General features: G+C 36.6%; 3 protein-coding genes across 3 annotated transcripts in view; 1 reads left to right on the forward strand and 2 right to left on the reverse strand.

Annotated features, from left to right (window-relative positions):
* The window catches only part of metrnlb (meteorin like, glial cell differentiation regulator b), a 12,963-nt gene extending 12,079 nt beyond the window's left edge, over positions 1 to 884 (forward strand). The window contains exon 4 of the mRNA XM_059554839.1: positions 39 to 884. Coding sequence (XP_059410822.1) covers positions 39 to 361 — 323 coding nt within the window. The 3' untranslated portion in view covers positions 362 to 884. The remainder of the gene's footprint in view (positions 1 to 38) is intronic.
* LOC132144112 (B-cell receptor CD22-like) overlaps positions 1 to 24,002 on the reverse strand; it is a 168,382-nt gene that overhangs the window by 126,559 nt on the left and 17,821 nt on the right. The gene's annotated exons all lie outside the window — the stretch shown is intronic.
* Positions 8,552 to 23,770, reverse strand: LOC132144123 (sialic acid-binding Ig-like lectin 14). The gene is made up of 5 exons (XM_059554882.1): positions 23,646 to 23,770; positions 23,371 to 23,439; positions 12,314 to 12,709; positions 11,968 to 12,216; positions 8,552 to 8,903 (listed from the first exon to the last, which is right to left on the reverse strand). Exons 2-5 carry the CDS (start codon positions 23,423 to 23,425, stop codon positions 8,626 to 8,628), a joined length of 978 nt encoding a protein of 325 aa, XP_059410865.1. The 5' UTR covers positions 23,426 to 23,439; positions 23,646 to 23,770; the 3' UTR covers positions 8,552 to 8,625.

The raw sequence follows: 24,002 nt of genomic DNA on the forward strand, positions 1-24,002 counted from the left end.
TAGTGACTTTTATTCTGTCTCTGCTCTGTGTCTCTCAGCGGTGCGCGGCAGTATTCATCATGAGGAGGAGGAGGATGAAGATCAGGTGTCAGTGGTGGTGTCGTTGAGTCACGTGTACCGTCAGAAGAGCCGTGTGTTTGTGTCCGGTGGCGGGGGGCGCGGGCGCGGCCGGTGGACGGGTCGTGTGAAGATGCCGCGGCGGTGCGGCCCGCGGGCGGGACAGGGCGAGTTCCTCTTCACGGGAGCCGTACGGTTCGGGGAAGCCTGGCTGATATGTGCTCCGCTTTATAAAGACTTCATCAGAGTGTACCACGCAGCTCTGGACGAGGGAACGAACCCCTGCCACATACACACAGACTGAAACACACGACTATCCTCTGCTGAACTGAACCCACTCTAGAATCACATGGAAACATAGCTTTTTTCATGACTTGGCCCAAGGTCGCATTTTATCCCAAAATCAAAATAAATAAATATTACATTTAAGATACTTCAATAAAAGTTGGATTATTTTATAACCAGGTTTTGAAATAATTGTTATAATAATTAAATAAATTGCCCCTCAATAATTCTCATTTATCATTATCAGCTGGTTTCTTTAGATTTAGATTACCGTCAAATGTTTTAATTTTGCAGTAATACCACTAATCAGCATAAACTAAATCTAAATAAATCCTACCATTATGTATAAATATTTCACTTATTTCAATGTTTAATTTACTTTAACATTACTGATATAATCATCATTATTATTAATATTTGTTGTTGTTGTTATTGTAACATAGTAACACAGCAACATAGTATTTAAATAATAAATAGTTTTATATAATTGCTCTATTTGGAGTGTTGAATTTAAATAATAATATTTTTAAAATTAGGAATTGTAATTTTTTTTTATTTACCTGAGAATTATGTCACCATTTTTTTTTTATGTAAAATATTCCTTCTTTTATTTGTGTTGATTTTGGGGTGAAATGAGGCCTGGTGTGTTTGGGGATGTCCAGTGGTTCCAGATGGATGGATCTGAGCCATCAGTCCTCCCTGAAGTTGCTGTTCTTGGTTACAGACAGAAGTTATGTGTGTTTGTTTCTGTCTGTTGTTGCCTGACTCTATTCGACAGATGATGAGCTCTCGCCTGCACGTGTGTGTGCTGCGAGACGATGAACGCTGCTTTTGTTTAAAGCTTTGTTTAGAGTAATTGAGCGGTCAATTCTTCTGACTGACGTCTGGACTGTGTTCATGTGTTCAAGAGTGAGTTTGAGTGTATTGTGTGTGTGTGTGTGTGTGTGTGTGTGTTTCTCCTCCTTGGACTCCGAGTCTGGAATAAAACACTCCTAACAGAAACATCATGGTGTCATTTTCTGTGTTTGTGTTGCTGGGTGTTTTCTGTACAAACTGCCCAGCTGTGGAGAAATTGTGAAATGTTCATATTCTCATGTGAAGTTCAGCTACACAGGACATGATGTCGTGGCTCAAAGTACGCAACCTGAACGCCGTAAAGGGATTCTGAGTAAACCGTCTGTTTCCAATTCAACTACTGTCTGCTGGTTTTATCAATTATCCGTCTAATTTGACCAAACAAATGATGATATTTAGCTAGCTGTAGTGATAACACATCTGGTTTAATTAAACATACATTTGAAGAAAACTCTAGCGCCCCCTTGAATACAGCGGATTATAAACTTTAACTATGAAATTATGTTGAACAAACCCTTGAGAAAATATGATTATTGTGTATGAATAAATCTGTGTGTTAATTGAGAAGGGATAGATCTTAAGACATTATATAAAAATATATATTCTTCCCAGCTAATTATTGGTTCCTGGAATATTCTGGGAAGTTTTTTTTCTGGATTAAAAAAGAACCATCAGAGAACGTTCCTAAATGTTATTTGGTTCACAAAAATGCCCATACGAGAGCTCTAAAATAACATTTGGTGATTGCTGCATTTATAAATGCCTTCCACCGGAAGTGTTTGATCCGCTATTTTACTAATCCCTACCGACAGAGAGCGCCTTTGAGTCACATGCAAACCACTGACCTAAAATAACTCTATTTGAAGCAAATCAGTCAAACGGGGTTAATCTTTTATGTTGTATGTAAATTATTTTTTACATCAGGATGTAATGTTTATGATCTTTTTGGGCAGCCCCTTACGGAAATTAACCATGGTTTTACTACAAATAAAACTAAAAAACATGATTAATGTAGTTAAACCATGGTAACCACAAATTAACCATGGTTTTGCTATATTAACCATAGTTTAACCATGGTATTTGTAGCAAATCTGTGGTTATACAAATTGTAGTCTACACTCCAAAAATCAATGGGTTACTACAGTTTTACTATAATAAAACCATGGATATTATCCAAAATGGAGTTTGGGTGTGTCAAAGATAATTGATCCAACACAAAATATAGCCTATTTCTTTATGAACATATCTATTCAGGAATTATTAAACATGAACTTATTATATCAGAAATGGATTTGAATATATTACAATGAATATTACAATAGCATTTGTTTATATTGCTGTACTATGCTGAAATGCAAAGCTTAACATCTTGGAAATAAGCCTTTAAATGATTTTAAATCCATACTGTTTGATAGTAAGTTTCTCTGAATAAATTATATGTATATTTTCAATGTCCTGATTGAGCAACATCTGTTTCATTATGTTTACTAGCATTACCATTTCCATGTATTGTATGCTAAATTAATAATTAATTTAACCACCGTTTAATTTGTTTGAAGCGTTTGCACTTAGCGCCAAATTACGATAGGTTATAACAAAATTATATAAAAACTGAATATATATATGAAAAATAACCATGGTTTTATTATAGTAAAACTGTAGTAACCCATGTTTTTTTGGCGTGTTGACTACCATTTGTATAACCACAGATTTACTACAAATACCATGGTTAAACTATGGTCAATTTAGCAAAACCATGGTTAATTTGCGGTTACCATGGTTTAACTATAGTAACCATGGTTTTTTGGTTTTATTTGTAGTAAAACCATGGTTAATTTTCATAAGGGTATATGTTGAGGTCATGTCTGTCTGCTGTTTATTATGTTCATGAGATTCGCTACTGTAATGAATGTAGCTTTTTAATAAGTAGGTTAAATTCATGACATAAAAAAAAAAATAACCGTTTACATTCACAGGGATACTTCAGATTTTTCAGATATTCCTCCATTTAAAGAGACAGGAGCTGCACTTGGAGGTCCCAGAGGCGTTTCAAAGATAGCCTTCGAGTGACATGACTTGTCTTAAAAGAGACACATAGTTCACCAGTGCTTCTTATTTCAAAGAAAATGATTGTTTTTAAGCTGTTTTCCCCACTTCCGAGAGGCTTCTTTCTGTTAACCTAACCTAACCAAGACCAACTTAAACACTATTAACCAAACAAATCCCTTATTTCTGTCAGAATACCCGGTTTCGAATCTGGTGTTTGTTTGCTCATATATCCTGGACAAATGTCCGTCTATTCATCTGACACTGGACCACAAGAACCATGACATAACTGTGCTTCCATGGTCCTTATGTCATTGTTCAGGGTTAGGTTCCTCCCATGGTTTGTGGGCTGATCTCCAAGCCCAGCTCTCATCTGATCTGTCTTGAGTCTAAAGACTTTCTCCCGCTCAGCTGTCTCAAGCACGGCTGGAATGAAACACAGATAACTCAGACGTGACTCTGAGTGTGTGTGACGGGTTATTATTAACAGCACTGACCTGACGCAGAAACTGTCTTTCAGAGTCTCTGTGGTTTCTTCTGGAAGCCAGTGAAATCAATACAACTTCAACTGTTGGTTTTAACAGTGTGCTGTTTAGCGTTAACCCAAGGAAACCAACGACAAGTCGCCAAGTCATGCATATCTAACAAACCAAATGTGTTTTATTTCATGATTGATGATCAGTATCAGCATGTTTATTTTTATGATGTAGGCTTATTTATTTGTTTTCAAATAAATACCATCTTGTATCCCAGTTTTAATAGACTAGAGACATTGGGTTGACTTGAGTAAACGCTGTGACTATCAATATTGATGGGGTAAATATGTATACTGAGCAGAACATATTCTGCATATTAACAATGTGCTGTCATGACCTTTTGTCAAAATGTTCAGTACACAACCAGACTGCATTGCGTGCATGGAGTACAGTATACCACAATGCAACGCGCTTAACTGGACTTTTCTTAAATTTGCATTTGGAAAAATCAGATCATCTGTCTAAAAATGATTTCTTTATTGTTGCATCACTACTGGTTTGCACCTGTGAGTGGCCTTTTTAATGTAAGAGCAGCTCGTCAATTTGTAACTAGAATGTGCGAGGCTTCCGGTGTCATACTCCCGGTTATTTAAGCTGTACCTAAAAGATATTGTTTGGTTATACATAAAAATTCCTCTGTGATTTGTTGCATTATTTAAATGTATTGAGAGCTCAGGTCAGCAACATATCCGTGTGACCTGGTGAGAAACTAAAGCTGGAGCTGGAGAGAAACTAAAGAGGACTCCGCTGCACTCAAAAACCATTCTGCTCCTAGACTACACTGCGCTCTGGTGCACTGTAGAGGGAAGTACACCGCTGCTGAAATAGTGTTCCCTCATAGGCCAAGCGTGAAGAATGGGGTAATGTGAGACACACCCCGTTTCTAGGCAACGGAACACATTTGTGGAACATACATTTACTGTATGTTTTCAAGTCTCTCCCCTTTCCCCTTGGCCATGGAGAGGACCTCGTGGTGTTGTGGTAAGCATGTTTTTTTTTTTTTACAAAAATATATATATTTTTTGCATGTACAAGTACATTTTCTTTCTGTCAACTTAATCAACTGTTGTGCCAAAGCAAATTGATTCAGGTAGAAAAATGTATATCATTCATGTTGATGAACTACCAACATGTGATGATGCTAGTTTAAGATTAGCCTGAATTGCTAAGAGAGATCGTTCATATGTTAAGTTTACTATTAAACATTTTAACTTAATATTACATTACATATGTTTTATTTGTAATGTCACAGACATTGTAGAAAAGCCATCATGCTAAGCCAATACACCAGGGACATTGGCATGGTTGAGAAAGTTGATGACAAAATACTTGCACAATTTCTCAGAAAAATCCAGGGAAACATGAAAGAGTGGGAGAGACCCATGTTTGCTATAAGGGAAAATTATGTGGCACATGTTCCTAAAATTGATGTGGTGAAGACGCTGCCTCAACCGTTTTTTTGTATAAATCTAGATTAAAAACACATCTCTTTCACCAAGCATTCAAATAATGCATCTCAATTAAATTATTTAAGCCAATGATCTATTTGTTTTTGTTCAAATGTTTTAAAGGTCACTTTAATAATGGTAATATGGATATTTTTTCCCCTAACGATGAACGCTGCTTTTACTCTGCACATGCCCAGTGGTGTTTTCTCAGTCAGAAAAGGCCCGTCACATCACGCTATTAGGAAGAAAAAGAGGGATTTAAACGGATCAAATAAAGAGGAGTGTTAACGCGTTGACATTGAAGCTGATGTAGGCTAACAAAACCATCAACAGTCAACATCTGGAAAGTAACGAATTTGTGTATTTCTAATGTCAGACAAAAACACATAGACTATATGAACTTTATTTAAATCTTAAAATATACCAATACACCAAACGTGCATGAAATTATAATGTCAAAGCATCAAACATGTTTTATGAAGGATGAATAAGAGACACAAAAGACACAAAAACGGATGCTTACTGAAGAGTGACTAAGAGACTGCAGGTCATGGAAAATTACGCAAATCTTTGGAAACATTACAAAACATGCTATTAGCAGAAGATGTTTCCACAGGCGTTTAAATGCAGCTAGTTGATGTTGTAACTTCTCCAAACAGACAACCCAAATAACAAACCACAGCCTTAAAATGATCTAGGTGCACTTAAACAACCACCATGGACATTCTTAGTTAATGGTAATGGTATTTCTGATCAGTACTTCCTAATCAACTGCTGATGGCAAGAAATGTCATGTGACTTGACACACATTTAACTCACTTTATGAACATCTGATTCGAAGCTGCATTATGTACATTTACACTCAGCAGGAGACCAGCTTCATTTTCACCCACGTGTCAGATTCTGGATCATTTGACTTTGCTGTAAACCACAGATTCACCCACCATCGCATCGGATCTGTGGAACAACACAGTCAAATATGAAGTGTGATGATCAAAGGTCAGTCAATTCTGAGGGATCATGCAGTACATTTCAAAATAAAAAAGAAAATGTGACTCAAACCAATTTTGTCCCTCACCCCACAGCAGGATCAGGATGGTGCATGGTCAGATTCCCGTTGCTCTCATTGTTTTTGACATGCTGGATCATTGTGTACACTGTCTTTATAGTTTTTCCTGCGGTCTGATCTGCGCTGGGTCTCTTGGCTGAAATTCTGGCATACAGACCATCATCAGAGTGGTTTCTCTCAGAGCTGGGAGGTTGTTGAACCTGGAGAGAGAAGCCAAAACCTTTCAGAAAAGTGAAGTATAAAAGTAAAATCACCTGCATGAGATGCATGTTCCTTTAGCTCAATTTAACTGATTTCTCAGTCTTTGACAAGCTGGATTCAGATCAATGAATTAAATAACATGTTCTCTATAACACGACTTAACGAAAAAGTGATTTCATTGTCATGACAGAAACAGAGATATTTCTGTTCTTACCTGCTTCTGCCTGATGTCATATCCACTTTTTCTCTTCCTGTAGTGCAGAGATAAGCATTTAAAAACAAACACACGTTCATAATTATTAATGAGTACACCAGTGCACATTATTAAAATCTAAGAGGTCACCTCATGAACATGATGATGCAGATGAGAAATAAAACTCCACAACCGGCTGCGATCACAACAGCTGTGTACAGGACTGTTTTATCTCCTCCTGAAAAGGAATGAAAAGTAAAGTTGGATTTTATGTCTTTACAAAATAGAAATATATGCCACACTTATTAAATGCAAAAATCATAACATGTTCACTGGTGACTAAACATATATGTCAGCCAGTGTAATATGTAAGAGTGGTATAAGAATGGAAATTCCAGTGAATTTACCATGCAATGTCAATACAACCTGATTGATATTAATGAGCTAAGGATTCATCATATCATCTGCAAATTGCACCTTAACAACATTTATGCATTCATTCATTATTTTTCAAACAAATGCTCAGCAGAAATATTTAACTGATTCACCTTTAACAGTGACAAAAACAGCGTCTGATCTCTGAGATCCGTGTTGATTGTGAGCTTCACAGTAGAAGAGTCCACTCTGTTGTGCACTGAAACTCTGTCCAGATCCAACAGAGGAGCTTTGATTCTCCTTAAACCAGCTGAAGTTCAGAGCAGGAGGGTTTGAATCACTGCTGCAGATCAGAGTCACTGAATCTCCTTCCACTATTTCACCAGGTCCATTTATTAACACTGAGACAATCCTCGGTGCATCTAAATCAGACATATGAAGAGTCACATTCATGTTTTACAATTGTTAACCGATTAATATGTTTGATACCAGTCAATGATGCATTATTAACTCACACATTATGTTTAAATTCACAGCATCAGAGTGTTTCTCTCCATGTTCATTGATGGAGTTGCACTTGTATTTTTTACTATCATCAGAAGTGATGTTTGAGATGCGGTAGATTCTTCCAGATCCTAGAAACATTTCTCCTTTAAACCAGCTGAAGTTCTGAGCAGGAGGGTTTGAATCACTGCTGCAGATCAGAGTCACTGAATCTCCCTCCACTATTTCACCAGATCCATTTATGAACACTGAGACGTTTCTAGGTGCATCTTAACCAGACAAATGAAGTGTCACGATCATGTTTTACAATTGTTAACCCACTAATCTGTTTGATACCAGTTATTGAACCATCATTAACTTACACATGATGTTTAAAGTCACAACATTGGAGTCTTTCTCTCCATGTTTATTTCTGGACTTGCACTTGTATTCTCCACTGTGATCAGAGCTGATCTTTGAGATGCTGTAGATTCTTCCAGATCCTACAATCTTTCCTCCTTTCATCCAGCTGATTTCTGCAGGAGGGTTTGAATCACTGCTGCAGATCAGAGTCACTGAATCTCCCTCCACTATTTTAGCAGATGAATTAATGGTCACCACAACATTTCTTGGAGCATCTAAAACAGAAAGAATGAAATGTCTCATCAGTGAACAATAATAAAACACACTGGAACTAGAGGATCTGTTCTTAGTTCTTGCACCAACATTCACTCACACATCACATTCAGCATCACTGTATCAGATTCTTTCCCTCCGTGTTTATTTCTGGACTTGCACTTGTATTCTCCACTGTGATCAGATCTGATGTTTGAGATGTTATAGATTATTCCAGATCCTACAAACGTTCCTCCTTTAAACCAGCTGAAGTTCAGAGCAGGAGGGTTTGAATCACTGCTGCAGATCAGAGTCACTGAATCTCCTTCCACTATTTCACCAGATCCATTTATGTACACTGATACATTCTTTGGAGAATCTAACACAGAAAAACTTTGACATCATTAAATATCACAATAATTTTAACATCATAAACTTTGTTTAGAGGATTTAAAGTCACTGTTACGTAACCATTATTAACTCACACATAACATTTAAAGTCACAGCATCAGAGTATTTCTCTCCATGTTTGTTTTTGGACTTGCACTTGTATTCTCCACTGTGATCAGAGCTGATCTTTGAGATGCTGTAGATTCTTCCAGATCCTACAATCTTTCTTCCTTTAAACCAGCTGATTTCTGCAGGAGGGTTTGAATCACTGCTGCAGATCAGAGTCACTGAATCTCCCTCCACTATTTCACCAGATGAACTGATGGACACTGAGACGTTCCTAGGAGGGTCTTAAAAAAAAAAACTGCGTTTAGAAAATTATGTACATCATTTTTTATTTCGTTGAATATCTGTTGTGTTCCATTTGGTCACAATAATAATGCAAGTTCTCACAACATTTTTCACTCTTGATTTCCAGTCAGGAGATACTCATTTAGGATGTAATGGATGTAAAATTTTATAGTTGATGAGCTAATTATTATATAATATTTTCTTTTTATATTTACAGTCAACAATCTTTTTAACTTTTTTTTTTTTACAAATTATAACCAAATACTCACATCTATTGTTAAACAAGTAATTGTGTGCACATACCACCTTCTGGCAGGTGCAGGACAAAAGAAATTACTAAAGTGAAAAAAAATTAATATCCGCTTTTAACTCACATATTTAATAAAAGGCAACGTTTCGACCCTGCTGGGTCTTCTATAGGCAAATTGTGAACACATTTGATAAAGGGGAAGTCATGGCCTAGTGGTTAGAGTGTTTGACTCCTAACTCTAGGGTTGTGGGTTTGAGTCTCGGGCCGGCAATAACATGACTTTGGTGTCTTTGAGCGAGTACCGCAGCATAAATGATGCCGTGTGTACTTGTGATGAATTAAATGCAGAGCATGAATTCTGAGTATGGGTCACCATACTTGGATGAATGTCACTTCACTAAAGGGATATATAAGCCACCTTACGATCAACTGACCCACCCTGTGCTTGATTGGATCTAAAAAAGCCTAATAGCCCCACCCTTTACTCAATTAACAGAACACTTGCATAGAAAAGCACTCAATGGAAGAAACAGTTCTATATATACACAAGCCAACCCCAAATAATTAGAGAACATCACCTCACATATGCATAAAACCAACTGAAATGTAGTCAGCAGACAATTTCCTACAAAAAATATATATATGCACATATAAACACATCCCTACTTTTTATAAGAATGGCTTCATATCAAATTCTTCATTAAGACCATAGGGAGACATTATATTTAAATAATGTATCGTAAAATTATTCCCGTTGGAGAAGCCTTTTACCATGATTTCCTTCTCTAGATGGTTTATTGACCTGCTCCACCCCAATATTTCTAAGGGTGCTGACCTTTTGCCCTGCTAGTTTAAAATAAGCGGCGACAGGGCTGCGTTCATCCCCACTTCTAATGGTAATTCTGGTCCGTAGCCCTCTCGTTGTTTTGCCCTCATATGGTAAGCCGCATGGGCAGTGAATAAAATAAATAACATGTGTGGTGCTACATGTAATAACACCACAAATATATAATGTCTTGCTAGTGTGTGGATGATTAAAATGTTTGCACTTACTGTAGGAGCACTGGGCACAACTGCCACATCTAGTTACTATCTGGCCTTCTAAGAAAAGACATTGTGAATTGTGGACATATAGGTCTTTTAAGTTAGGGGCATACTAAGGTTTACTTAGGTTTTTCTGGGAAGACTCTGATTAGTTTAGGGTCCGAATCAATAATGTGTCAATGTTTGCAAACAGATTTTCTAAATTCTGACACAAGTGGGGAATATTTTACGCAACATAAAGGGGACTTGTTTGGATTTTTAGTGCACTTATTTGAGTGAAGAAACTCAGCTGAATTAATACAATCTTGTTTGTACCCGCTATTGAGGAATTTTCTTTTCCAGTCCGCAGCCTGCTTTGAGTAAGATGTATTATCGCAGCATATTGGACTTACACAGTTAAACTGACTGATCGGAAGACTTTTGACCAACGACCTGGGATAAAAACCCATGCAATACAGTATTTCGATCCGTGGGCTTGTGAAAAAGATCGTTTTTTATGGTCATGCCATCTTTATTTTCCTGAATATCCAGGTCTCCGATCGTAACAGAAGGACTCCATCAAGACAAACAGAGATCTGTTACAATCGGAGACCCAGAGAAATACAGGAGAAAAGAGATCCAATTGCAGTGTGGGTTTTTATGGGTAATCCAAATCAGAGTCCAACAAGCAGGGGTCAAAACCAGAAATCAATCCAAACATCAGACAAACAGGGAAGGAACAGAAATGGGAATAGGAACTGGAACAGGAAACTCGGAAGACGAGGAAACTAGGAAGGCGAGGAAACTGGGTGACGGAATGAAAGGACTCCATCAAGACAAAACAGAAAAAGGCCGGTTAATATCGGCAGGGTAATGACTATCAAGTGAAGACACCTGAGTGCAATTAACAGGAGTGCAATTACTGTGATGAAGAGACAAGGCTATGTGGGAATTGTAGTGCCTACGGTGAGGTGCGTATGGGGAAGTGAGACCACTAGTGGACACCCAGGGAGACCAGACAGCGTGACAAGATACGAGTAAACAACACACGCAGGTATTCTCAGAAACGGACGTTCTTTTTCTTCCTCTCGTAATCTAGGGCTGCTCGATTATGGCAAAAATCATAATCACATTTATTTAACATGATCATGAGGGGGGCCATGTGACCAAAACTTTATATGAGTGATTTATTTAAAATAATAAATATCAAATATGTATTTCCTGTAAATAAAGTTGTTACAATCATTATATCTGCACTGTTTACTTCACTGGTTTGCACTCTACCATCTACCATGTGCTGCTTTACTTATCTTTCTTTTTACATGACCTATGTCTTCACCATGGACTGTATAGACTACCATAGAATGCTATAAACACACACTGACCTCACCGAGCTTTTATTTTGGCACTTCCGGTAATTGTCATTTTTAATTTGCATATTAGCTAAATATTTAGTTTCAATCGAAACATTTAGATTTAACATTTAGGTGTAACCTTCTAATATTTATATTTAACTATTTAAAATATCTCTAAGTCGACAAATATTCATACCAGTTTTTAAACATTGTTTGAAGCTAAATGTGACAAAATGTTGCTGTTATTTTCAGCGTGAGCCGCTTTAAAAATGGCGCCCCATAATGGTGGGGCTATTAGGCTTGTTTAGACCCAATCAAGCTAATTTAAATCACAGAGTTGGTCAGTTGATTGTAAGGCCTATATCGAAACGTTGCCTTTTATTAAATATGGGAGTTAAAAGCAGTGTGGCTGACTTTTTTTTCATAAATACTCACAGGTGACATTGAGCTGAACAGCAGGAGAGATGTAAGTGTGTTCCTGTAGAGCACAGCTGTATCTGCCTGCATCCTCTCTTCTGACTGACTGAAGCAGGAGTTGATTGTTTCTGTCTCTTCTCTCAGTTAATGGCTGTGAGTTTCTGTACCAGATGAATGTTGCTCTGTCAGTCAGATCGCAGCTGCTTTTACATGTCAGACAGACTGGATCTCCCTCTTTCACTGTCTCAGGAGACTCCACCTGAAGATCTGAACACAACACACACATATATCTAGTGCTGCTGTCATACACTGATTATTATTCAACATAATGCACAGAAGAAGAGTGAAACTTCATCAAAGTCACCTGTGACAGTAAGAGACACTCCTGGATCACTAGTCTGTTCCTGCCTATCATCATCATCATCATCTTCATCATCATCATCATCAGTGATGAATCTGAAATACATCTGTGAATCCTTCTGTGTCACATGATTCAGTCTGGTGGTGCAGTTCTTCTGTTTATCTCCCAGATACTGAAGCCTCTGACTGTATTCAGGGTCCTCAGACAGATCTTTATGTTGCTCTCCTTCTTCACCTGATTCTTTACTTCCATCTTTAACAAGTGTTTTGGTCCAGAACACTTTCTTGATCTCATATCCAGTAGGGTATGTGTAAGTGCAGTAGAATGTCACTGATGAGTCCTTTAGTGCACAGATGTGTGAATGTCTGTAACTCACACCCCAACCAGCACTAGAAACCTCTGAAACACAGAATTCATAAGAAAAGATTAGTAGCAGTTACTAACAGGTCAGAGTATATTCTGGCAAACCGTTTACAAATCACATTTCGCAATCGGCAAAGCAATCTGTGGTAAACGCCTCTACTAACACGTGATGGGTAACTGGCGAAGCACAATGTTCTCTGTGTTTTCCAGCACTATATATCATGGAAAGAACAAGGTTTGAGAAGTAGAAGGCAGGGCACAACATTTAAGTTAAAGTTAATGCAAACAGATATTAATAGACAAGTTTCAGTCAAATATTGATGGTTTAGGCCTATAACAAAATCCAGTGTTTAAGCAGAGCGCAAACAATTATATCTGGACTGTAAAACCAGACAAGTAACTTAACTCAAACCATTTGAGTAAACAGATATCCTTAAAAACCTGACAAATTAGGTTTACTCAAACCGTTCTAGGAAACCAATTGCCTTAAACCATTTAAGAACTATGAACTTAATTCAGTTGAGTTCACTGAAAGAAGATATACATTGCAATTAAGTAATTAAGTGATTAATTGAGTGATAATTGTGCATTATTGATGAACAGCTGCTGTTAACAAACAGAATTAATGAAGAAAAGAGAGAAAGGAACTACAACTGACTTCAGACACAGCCTCACTAAAACCTGACAAGTTATGTTAACTCAAACCATTTGAGTAAACTGATTGCCTTAAACCATTTAAGTACTCTAAACTTAATTCAGTTGAGTTCAGAAAAAGAAGCTATACATTGCAATTAAGTGATTAATTGAGTGTTACTGCACAGCAAAATCCCCAGAGTAAAATTAACTCTGTTCAGAGAACATTTGGTCCCTCTCTACAGAGAGTTAAAATAACTCTGAAACAGAGTAAAAGTTAATGAGATACTTAAGTGATTAATTAAGTGATGATTGGGCATTAATGATGAACACCTGCTGTTAACAAGTTCTCAGCAGAGGAGGATTAAACAACTCCATAAACAGCATTACCAGCTTCACTTATTACTAACCAGACTAACTTTATTTCTGTCATACATTTACAGAAGTTCGTATTGAGCATTGAGGTTTAGATGTTGACGATTTATTGAAAATGTATGATCACCATTATCGTGATGAATGTTTCCTTTAGTTGGGCAGTTTGACTCTAGCTTATATTTTTTGAGTGTTTATGGTTTTTGTAACAGCTTATACCAAAACATGTAATTTGTTGCAACGAATGCCAGATGCAAAGATATTCAGGTGATCTAATTTTCAACAACAAAAAGTAGAATGATGCGCTTATATCATCACTGTCCAAAAGTGGTCATTTGATGTTAATAGATTATGTTCACTAACAATACTCTCTTGCCACAAATTGGACATTTTGAATTTTTTTAAATACATAATAGGGGATTTTTTTTTTTCTGAGACACAGACATCAAGAATCAGCTTATGAATCTCAACAATGGTAACATGTTTCATGCCGCAATGCATCCTGGGAGCCATGAGTTTTATACTATTGTGGCTCCCAGCATGCATTGCAGCATGAAGCATGTTACCATTGTTGAGATTCATAAGCTGATTCTTGATGTCTGTGTCTCAGAAAAAAAAAATCCCCTATTATGTATTTAAAAAAATTCAAAATGTCCAATCTGTAGCAAGAGAGTATTGTTAGTGAATATAATCTATTAACATCAAATGACCACTTTTGGACAGTGACGATATAAGCGCATTTTTTTACTATCTGCTGTTAAACACTATATCACCTGATCATCTTTGTTTTTGGTTTTCTTTGTAACAAATTACATGTTTTGGTAAAAGCTGTTACAAAATCCACAAACTCGCAAGAAGAGTCAAACTGCCCAACTGAAGGAAACACTCATCACTATAATGGTAATCATACATTTTCAATAAATCATCAACATCTAAACCTCTGCTAATTCTTAATAAGACCTTCTGTAGATGTCTGACAGAAATAAAGTCAGTCTGGGGTGCGTTTCCCGAAAGCATCGTTGGCCAACTATGGTCGCAAGTTCCGTCGTTACCAATAGAGTTCAATGGACATTGCGATGAACTTGCGACCATAGTTGGCCAACGATGCTTTCGGGAAACGCACCCCTGGTTAGTAATAAGTGAAGCTGGTAATGCTGTTTGTGGAGTTGTTGAATCCTCCTCTGCTGAGAACTTGTTAACAGCAGATGTCCATCATTAATGCACAATCATCACTTAATTAATCACTTAAGTATCTCATTAACTTTTACTCTGTTTCAGAGTTATTTTAACTCTCTGTAGAGAGGGACCAAATGTTCTCTGAACAGAGTTAATTTTACTCTGGGGATTTTGCTGTGTGGTTCTTGACTCGAGAACGAAAACTGCTCCAGCAGTGGGCGTGTACGTTTGTTATCTGGCTCGGCTCGGTGTTCATCTTCAGTTCTCTCTTCACAGCAGTTCAGTCAGTGTACCCCCACACCCATTATTTTCTGAGAACTACTACTTACCTATGCCACACAATGTAACTGTAAAATGTATTTAAATATGTAACTTCACATAATTCTGTACATATTTGTTTACATGTTTGCATTTAATTAAAGAAAACCCTTGACCCTCTACTTGCTCTCTGTTTTTTTCTATCTAGGTTACTTGTTTTTCATCAATAAACACTTTCTTTCTATATTCTGCTTTTATTGATCTCATTAGTAATAAAATAGTCTGCTAATATAAATGTAGTAATTAATGATCTAATTTAAATTTCCATCATACCAAAACAAGTGGTTAGCGTTATTTCAAAGGACCTTTAAACATCTCAGATTTTTATTATATCGTGTTATATTGTAACGCATTCTCATCCCAAGACATCATATACTGACCCTTTTGACATTTCGTCAACATCCTACGCATATGGCACCCTCTAGCATAAATATGAGACACAGATTATGGGTTAGGGTTAGGGTTAGACCGCTAGGAGGCGCCTTCTGGCCCATATTTATCTGCGTCTAATATTGACGCTAGAGGGTGCCATGTGCGTAGGATGTTGACGAAATGTCAAAAGGGTCAGTATATGACGCCTTGGGATGAGAACGGTCTGTATATAGTTATTGGACATAAATGCAAGTGAACATTGTGTTCTTTAACCCACGTTGAATACGCGGAAGTGAGCGCATATTGGATAGTCTACAGTATTCTAATGTTCCAGATATAATTGTTTGCGCTCTGCTTAAACACTGGGTTTTGTTATAGGCTTAAACCATCAATATTTGACTGAAACTTGTATATTAACATCTGTTTGCATGAACTTTAACTTTGAAGTATTTTAACAGTTTTCCCACCTTCTACTTCTCAAACCTTGTTCTTTCTATGATATATAGTGCTGGAAAACACAGAGAACATTGGGCTTCGCAAGTTACCCATCACGTGTTGGTAGAGGCATGTACCACAGATTGCTTTGCCGATTGCGAAACTTGATTTGTAAATGGTTTGCCAGAATACTCTGACCCTAACAGAATGTATTTGCTCAAGATTTTTAAACGTCTTTTGGTTGTTGAGTAGCAGTGTTGCCAAGTGGTTTCCCCATCGAATTGGGCTACAATTTGATCTCACAGTGATGTCACCATGAGCTCACAGGTTACTCAAGATGAGGTCACAATGTGAGGTCACAGTGAGCTAAAAGTGGTGTGTGCTTATAATAATGTGAGGTCAAAGTGCACTCACTGCACAGAGACTAGGTACCCAGCATCCATTGCAGAATGAAGCTTTTGATTGTCACCATTGTTGAGATTAATACACTTTTTGGTACTCCTTGCCATAACAAAAACTGTGTTTACACTTGACATTAACATGCAATCTTTATCCAAATGTTATCCACGAATGCATTGAAAGGATAAGCATAAATTGACTACTTAATGAATTGTTATCTGTTCAGCGTGTTTGGGTTCAGAGATAATCGTGGATGCGTTGTAATTTGAGTGTGTAACATAAAAACAATCCAGCAATTATGTTTGCATGCATACGTCGACAGAAGGCCAATGTATGGAGTTGTCTGAAGTTTTAGACTCAGAGACACAGCATTACAAAACTTAATTCAGAACACAAAACTCCCAATGGAAAATAAGAGAAACTAAAGTAAAAGCATAGAAGTAAAGTTTGAGACTAGGTGGTGTTATTCCTCATGGTTTTGGAGGAGTTGGTGTGTAAACCAGAGCATGCTCAAAAAGCGCTAAGAAGCATCACCAAAAAGCTAAAAAGCATATTTTGATGGTGTCCTGAGTATTCAAACCGGGCTGTGGGACACCTCCCAAATGGTGTAGATATTGTCTTTGCCGAAGCTTTGTATATTTCACCTCCAAGTTTCTCAATCAAATGTTATCTTATCAGTCACATGAACAGCATTTTCCCACTCTTGCGGAGTACAATTTTGGACATGATTCCTATAACAAGAATATGATACATTGAACAAATATTGATTGATATAAACATGAATTTTCACACTCATACATACCCAACATGAATACAATCCTATAAACTATAAAATACTTATTCAAAATACATACACAATGAGTGATTAAAACATTATAGACAAATGTGTGGGTTACATGCATGCTATGAAGTTATGTAATGGCTGATATTTGTTTATATGTCTAGTTGCATCGGTGTATGTAAAAGGCAGTCTTTCTGTCATTCTGTGAACGTTAGATTGTGCTTTGTGAGGAACAAAAGATCAAAAGGTCTAGAAGGAGCCTGGACTTTGTCTTGGGTGTGGGAAACCAGTCCAAAGAGCTTGTTATTGTGATTACTATGGGTTTACATGTGATGGTCATGCTGTGCATCTCTTTGAACATCAATCTTGCTTTCTTGCCCAAAATTTGACAATCTCCTTCCTAAATTGTTATGATCAGTGTTATTTTTGTGTTAATGTCGAAAGCTGCTCAAAGCTGCCAGTTGGTGTACTTGCTTCTATTTTAACAATCTAATCTCTTTTTGCAGTGTGGGTAAAGCATTGGATAAACATAAAGACAGATTTCATTCTTGTACTACTCCAATGGTATACAGGAGAATTATTTGGTTTATTCCTTAAGATTATAGATTACTTATAAAATGTAATCTGTTGCTGACTCCAAATTACACAAATCCCTATATTACATTTAAATAAGAAATAATGTGAATTTGTGAGTTTTTGTACTATTTGCAATGTAATTGTTAAATGTTATCAATAAAAAAGTTACTTTAATTTGATTGTATGTTAAAATGTGATATAATCTAATTACAAGTACTTAATTTTTACATGTATACAGTTCCTTTATATACATAACTGGAAGCACAACACAGCAAATAATTGAACATTCTTTACAATGTCAGTCCAAATCTGATTTTGCGCACATCCAATGAGAATCTGATCTAGATGACTGACTGTCCACACTGTGTATGGCAACTGCTCAAATTTGATTTGTGTGTACTGTAACACCCATTTGTTTTACTGAATATCTGCATTGGTTTCTATAAACAAAAAATACAATCTTCATTACAGATGTTATCTTACAGCATGACAGCATGTTGCCTTTACACTGGATTGTATTTCGTCTTGAGATGAAGGGTGGGACAAGTGATAGTTCAGGTGGGCTTGGGGGTATGTGAGTGGGGTTGTTTTTTCCCCCTGTATTCTTTTAATGTTCTGTTCTTTTTCTATTATATTTTGCAAACTATTTTCTGTTCTAAGAAAGCAACACCAGACACTCAACACGGAATACTCTGAGGAGTATTCAAGCCATGATCTTTAGGCCTACAAGAGGGCTGCAATGGGAACAGGATCCCATTGGACCCAGTCCAAATCATGTGGGAACAGGCGGTTTTCATTTTGCTGATAACCGTGATTTGGCACATAACAAGAATAATGAATAATGAAGTCCAATAATAAGCCCTACACTCAAAAAAATGAAATGTTGGGTTTAATTAAAAATATTATGTCAACAGGTTCCACGCAATTTGTTTAAGTAATCTCAACAAACATTAATTTAGTTCATTTTACAAAAGAAGTTTAAGTAAACCTAACTTAACAAACCTTAGTAGAGTCAACAAACAACAATTGAGTTAATTTTACATGAAAATTGTATTTAATGATGACAAGAAAATTGAGTAATGCCACTTCAGAAACACCACCCCCTTTAATTAGGATTTAATAAGTCCACAACACTGAATCAATCATTCAATCAGAGTGCAGCTGCTCAATCCAACTGAACATATATATCTTCTCTTAATAACAGTTTATCAAACAGATCACAAATATCTTTGAGAGACAACGTTACATTTTCAACCATGTATTTATTCATTGCTATTTTTTGTTCTAACATATAACAAAACACGTTCTTTATTTCAAGCTTGATCATTTATTACTCATGTACCTATCTAATGGTGGTGCAAATAGGGATGCGCTGGTACTAGTATCGGTACCGAACGGTACCCGGGCAAATTAAATTTGGAAGTGATCATCCTTATCCCCTTGAAGTGGGGACTTTGGAGTGAATAGGGCATGTGTTGCCATTAAGTAGTCGTTAGGAATGCACTTTGCAAAAGGAGCGACATAATTTCCTTTTATTAAATTGAGTTACAACAAATATGTTTTAAATACACACGGTTATAACAGCCAGAGAAAAGACTAAGACAGAAGTCAAGGGTCAAGAGCCCAACTAAAGCAAACACTGATCTCTAACATGGTTACTTCAAATGAAACAATAAATCAACATCTAAACCTTAGTTCATTCTCAATAAGATCTTCTGTAGACGTCTGACAGAAATAAAGTCAGTCTGGTTATTAATAAGTGGAGCTGGTGATGCTGTTTGTGGGGTTGTTTAATCAGATCTTGAGAGATTTCATGTATTTTATTTCAGTTGATTTCATCTAAGACTGTGTCTGAAGTCAGTTGTAGTAGTTCTTGTGTTTCTCTTTTCTTCAGTGATTCTGTTTGTTAACAGCAGCTGTTCATCACTAATTCACAATTATCACTCAATTAATCACTTAATTACTTAATCGCAAAGTTTTAAAACTTACATGGTTTAAATCAAGGCAATCTGTTTACTCAAACGGTTTGAGTTAAGTTTACTTGTCGGGTTTTACAGTGTAGCATATTTTTAAAACGTATTTAAATATAAAATGTATGTTAATTTGCAATGGTTATGCTAACAACAATAAAAAACAAAACAAAAAAAACATTTATAACAGTAAAACCGCGACATCTGCTGACGGACACATGCTGCGCTGTCACAGGAACATGCCAGCTGAAGATAATGAGGAAATTATGTTGCTCCTTTAGCAAAGTGCATTCCTAACGACTACTTAATGGCAACACATGCCCTATTCACTCCAAAGTCCCCACTTCAAGGGGATAAGGATGATCACTTCCAAATTTAATTTGCCCGGGTACCGTTCGGTACCGATACTAGTACCAGCGCATCCCTAACTGCAAAATCCTTAGCCAATGAGATTCAAGTCTGTATTGGTTTTATTAATCTGTTACTTTTATGCAAAAATGTTATGTTGGCTGAACAAATAATTTTTAAGTAAAGCTGACAATACACACTTTTTTGTTGAATGAACTGGACTAAATTAAGTTCACATTGTTAAATAAATTTTTTTAAGTAATCACAACAAGAACGGATTAAATAAAACTGGCAAAACTGAAAGTACATTTTTTTGAGTGTATGGGGTACATTAGTGTAGATTGTACCTTGGGGGACAGAAATGGACTCCTACTGTATCCCTATTTCTGACAATGTAGAACACAAAATATTTCACTACAAGCATTTTGATTAAATTTAATTGATGCAATATTTCAAACCTTTAACCCTCTATGGTACGGAGTTGCCATATGGCAACAATTAATTTATACTCATTTCCTGAAAAAAACTACGATATATCACATTATGGGAATTAAAAGTGTAGGCGTTAAGGTAGCCAATGATGTGCTGTTTTTAAGTCACATGACAACTGAATGTCCTCCCAAAACTCCTTTTCCCATGGTCAACCTCAAACAGAAGACACCTGTTGAAGTGCTCCAGAAAATGCTCTATCAACCTAATTTCTAAACATCTTTTCTCAAGGGGGATTTTTTTGCAACATCTTTGGTAAGTAAATTAGATATTCTAATTCATAAATCTATTTTGTCTAACATATTTTTAATGTAAATTAAGAAAATATCAAGGTTGCCATATGGCAACTCTGTACCACAGTGGAATTGCAGTAATGTATTTCCCCATTGGGACTTTTTATAGGTAGTAGCATCAATAAAATTATCACAGTTATTTAATGATTTGAAGTGTTTATTGTAGTATAGTTGTATTTATGTATAAATAACAAAATTATGTCTTCTTTTCAGAAAATGAATACAGCTATTTTATGGAAAGGGCAATAGGAAGAGTGCAGAGTTGGCCTGTCATGGAGAAGAAAGGGAAGTGCAAATACCCTGGCTGCAGGGGGATCATCCGCATGAAGTGCAGCAAATGTGACTTGCACCTTTACATCACAGCTGAAAGGAACTGCTTTTTGCAGTTTCATGGGATGTCATGAAATTTGACATGAGTTGGATTTAGACGGATGCACATGGATGGACTGGGAAAACCCACACTGAGGGGCAGCTGTGCCCTAATGGTCAGAGTGTTGGACTAGTTACCCAAAGGTCACCAGTTTGAGTCTCTGTGCTGGCAGTACTTGTAGGTGGGAGGTTGTGAATGAACAGCGCTCTCTTCCAACCTCAATACCTACGGTTGAAGTGCCCTTGAGTCAAAGTCAAAGTCACCTTTATTTATATAGCGCTTTAAACAAAATACATTGCGTCAAAGCAACTGAACAACATTCATTAGGAAAACAGTGTCAATAATGCAAAAATGATAGTTAAAGGCAGTTCATCATTGGATTCAGTTATGTCATCTCTGTTCAGTTAAATAGTGTCTGTGCATTTATTTGCAATCAAGTCAATGATATCGCTGTAGATGAAAGGCACTAAACCTCCAGTTGCCCCGCCGGTCGCTGGATCAATAGCCGCCCACTGCTCCGGTGTGTGTGTTCACTCAGTGTTCACTTCTCACTGATGTGTGTGTGCACTTGGATGGGTTAAATGAAGAGCACCAATTCCAAGTATGGGTTACCAAACTTGGCAAATGTCACAACTTTCACTTTTCACTTTACTTCAGGGAGCTGCCTATATCGTAATACCTGTATTTTATGTTTTCATGTTCTACATGGTATTAGTGCGTGTTCCAAGCTACCATACATTTACTTAACTTGTATAAAATACTTACAAAAATATTTGTTTTTGTTGTTGGAATCTTTGAGGATGTAAAACAATAAAATGTTGATGAATTTGATATCCGTATATGGTACAAAAGCTATTTTTTTGTCCGTTTGCAAGCATTATAATAATACTTTTAAGTACCATTTTGAAGGTTAAATGATAGGAATCTACTTACTTTTGGTTTGCACAAGTTCCAGGTATAACAATCTATCAATATCTAAAAGAAATGTCAATTTAAATAAAAAGATAATCATAATTTAATATAAAATCTACTTTTTTAGGCATTTTCCATTGTGGTACACTGTTGCCATATGGTAACGTTTTCCTAAATACCCCCCAAAGAAAAATGTCACAATTTTTTTTTTTGGATTTGTATAATTGAAGCTATTTCATGTAATAAAAACTTATTTAAAAAAATATTTCATGGTTAGAACATAATGCTTACCATAGAGGGTTAAGGAGAAAAAATAAATCCAACTGCAACAGTTTAAAAGCTGTCCAAAATGAACTTGGAAACCCTGCTTCCAAAACGATTATTCACCTTATTTTTCCTATAAAAGCGGTAATTTGTCAATTATATGGGTCTGGCTTCCAGTCTCATCCATGTCCAGCTATTTGTAGCTGTACAAATCAGCTTGTTTTGTTGCTTGAGATTGCAAATTGGTGTGTCTTACCTTAATACATTAATGAATAATTACTACATTAATTACATTACTTAATACATTAATTACAAACACTTTTAACTGCATGTTGTTATTCTTCTGTTGTTTCCCTACAATGGCTAATGAACCAGAAGTCTTGCCCATAGGCTTACAACTGAATATCGCAATGATTTTGTGACAGGCCAATTACAAAAAAAAACCAAAGAAAAAAAACCAAAAAAAACAAATACAAATCTGACGTGTTTACGTTTTCCGTGGTGTGAGAACCTGAAAAAGATACTCTAAGTCTAATGAAGTGACATTCAGCCAAGTATGGTGACCCATACTCAGAATTTGTGCTCTGCATTTACCCCATCCAAAGTGCACACACACAGAGCAGTGAACACACACACACACACTGTGAGCACACACCCAGAGCAGTGGGTAGCCATTTATGCTGCGGCACCCGGGGAGCAGTTGGGGGTTCGATGCCATGCTCAAGGGCACCTAAGTCGTGGTATTGAAGGTGGAGAGAGAACTGTACATGCACTCCCCCCACCCACAATTCCTGCCGGCCCGGGACTCAAACTCACAACCTTTCAATTGGGAGTCCGACTCTCTAACCATTAGGCCACGACTTCCCTTAATTTGAGTTGTCAGACGGAAACGGATTTCCAGAAGGAAATGAAAATATGAGGATTCCAATCGGATATGCACAAAAATCTGAATGTCTGAATAAGCCTATTAAGAAGCATCAGAAACTCACTGTGAATCACGAGAGAGAAGATGAGAGGAAGAAGTAGAGCCATTCTGACTGACATCACCAAAGAAACACCTGCAAATTCCAATATGGTTGATATTTACAAGAAAATCTATTTCAGTTTTTCTACCTCAAAATTGTAATTGTAATTATTTGTGAAATTTACTAACAATTTCTGAGTGAAAATAATTTCAAAACAGAATTTTTTTTTTTTTGTTAAGTGTAGAAACATTGAAAATGCATAAACAAACAAACAAAACATGATTAGAAACTGGTCATACCGTAGCGCAGGACGACTCATCAGCTGAAAGCAGATGACACATGAAGAGAAACAAAGAAGGTTTAGCAGCCTCATTTATAACCACAGCGGCGTCATTTCTACCTCATTTCCCCTTTCCTCTCTCCTTTTAACCTCTGATTAGTGATGTAAAAATAGTACATTAAAAAAGACATTTAACATAAAATATTTTAAAAACACATTATTTAACATGATTTCATCATTTCTTTATAACATTTAATGTATTATATGCCACTCTGGTTAAAACGTTTGAGTTTTTTAAGCTGTTATTATACATGTTTTAGCCTGAGTCTTGTTGCATTTACACACTTTTGACCAGCAGGCATCACTAGTGTGGGGT

Source organism: Carassius carassius, chromosome 7, assembly GCF_963082965.1.
Source record: "Carassius carassius chromosome 7, fCarCar2.1, whole genome shotgun sequence".
NCBI classification, from domain to species: domain Eukaryota; kingdom Metazoa; phylum Chordata; class Actinopteri; order Cypriniformes; family Cyprinidae; genus Carassius; species Carassius carassius.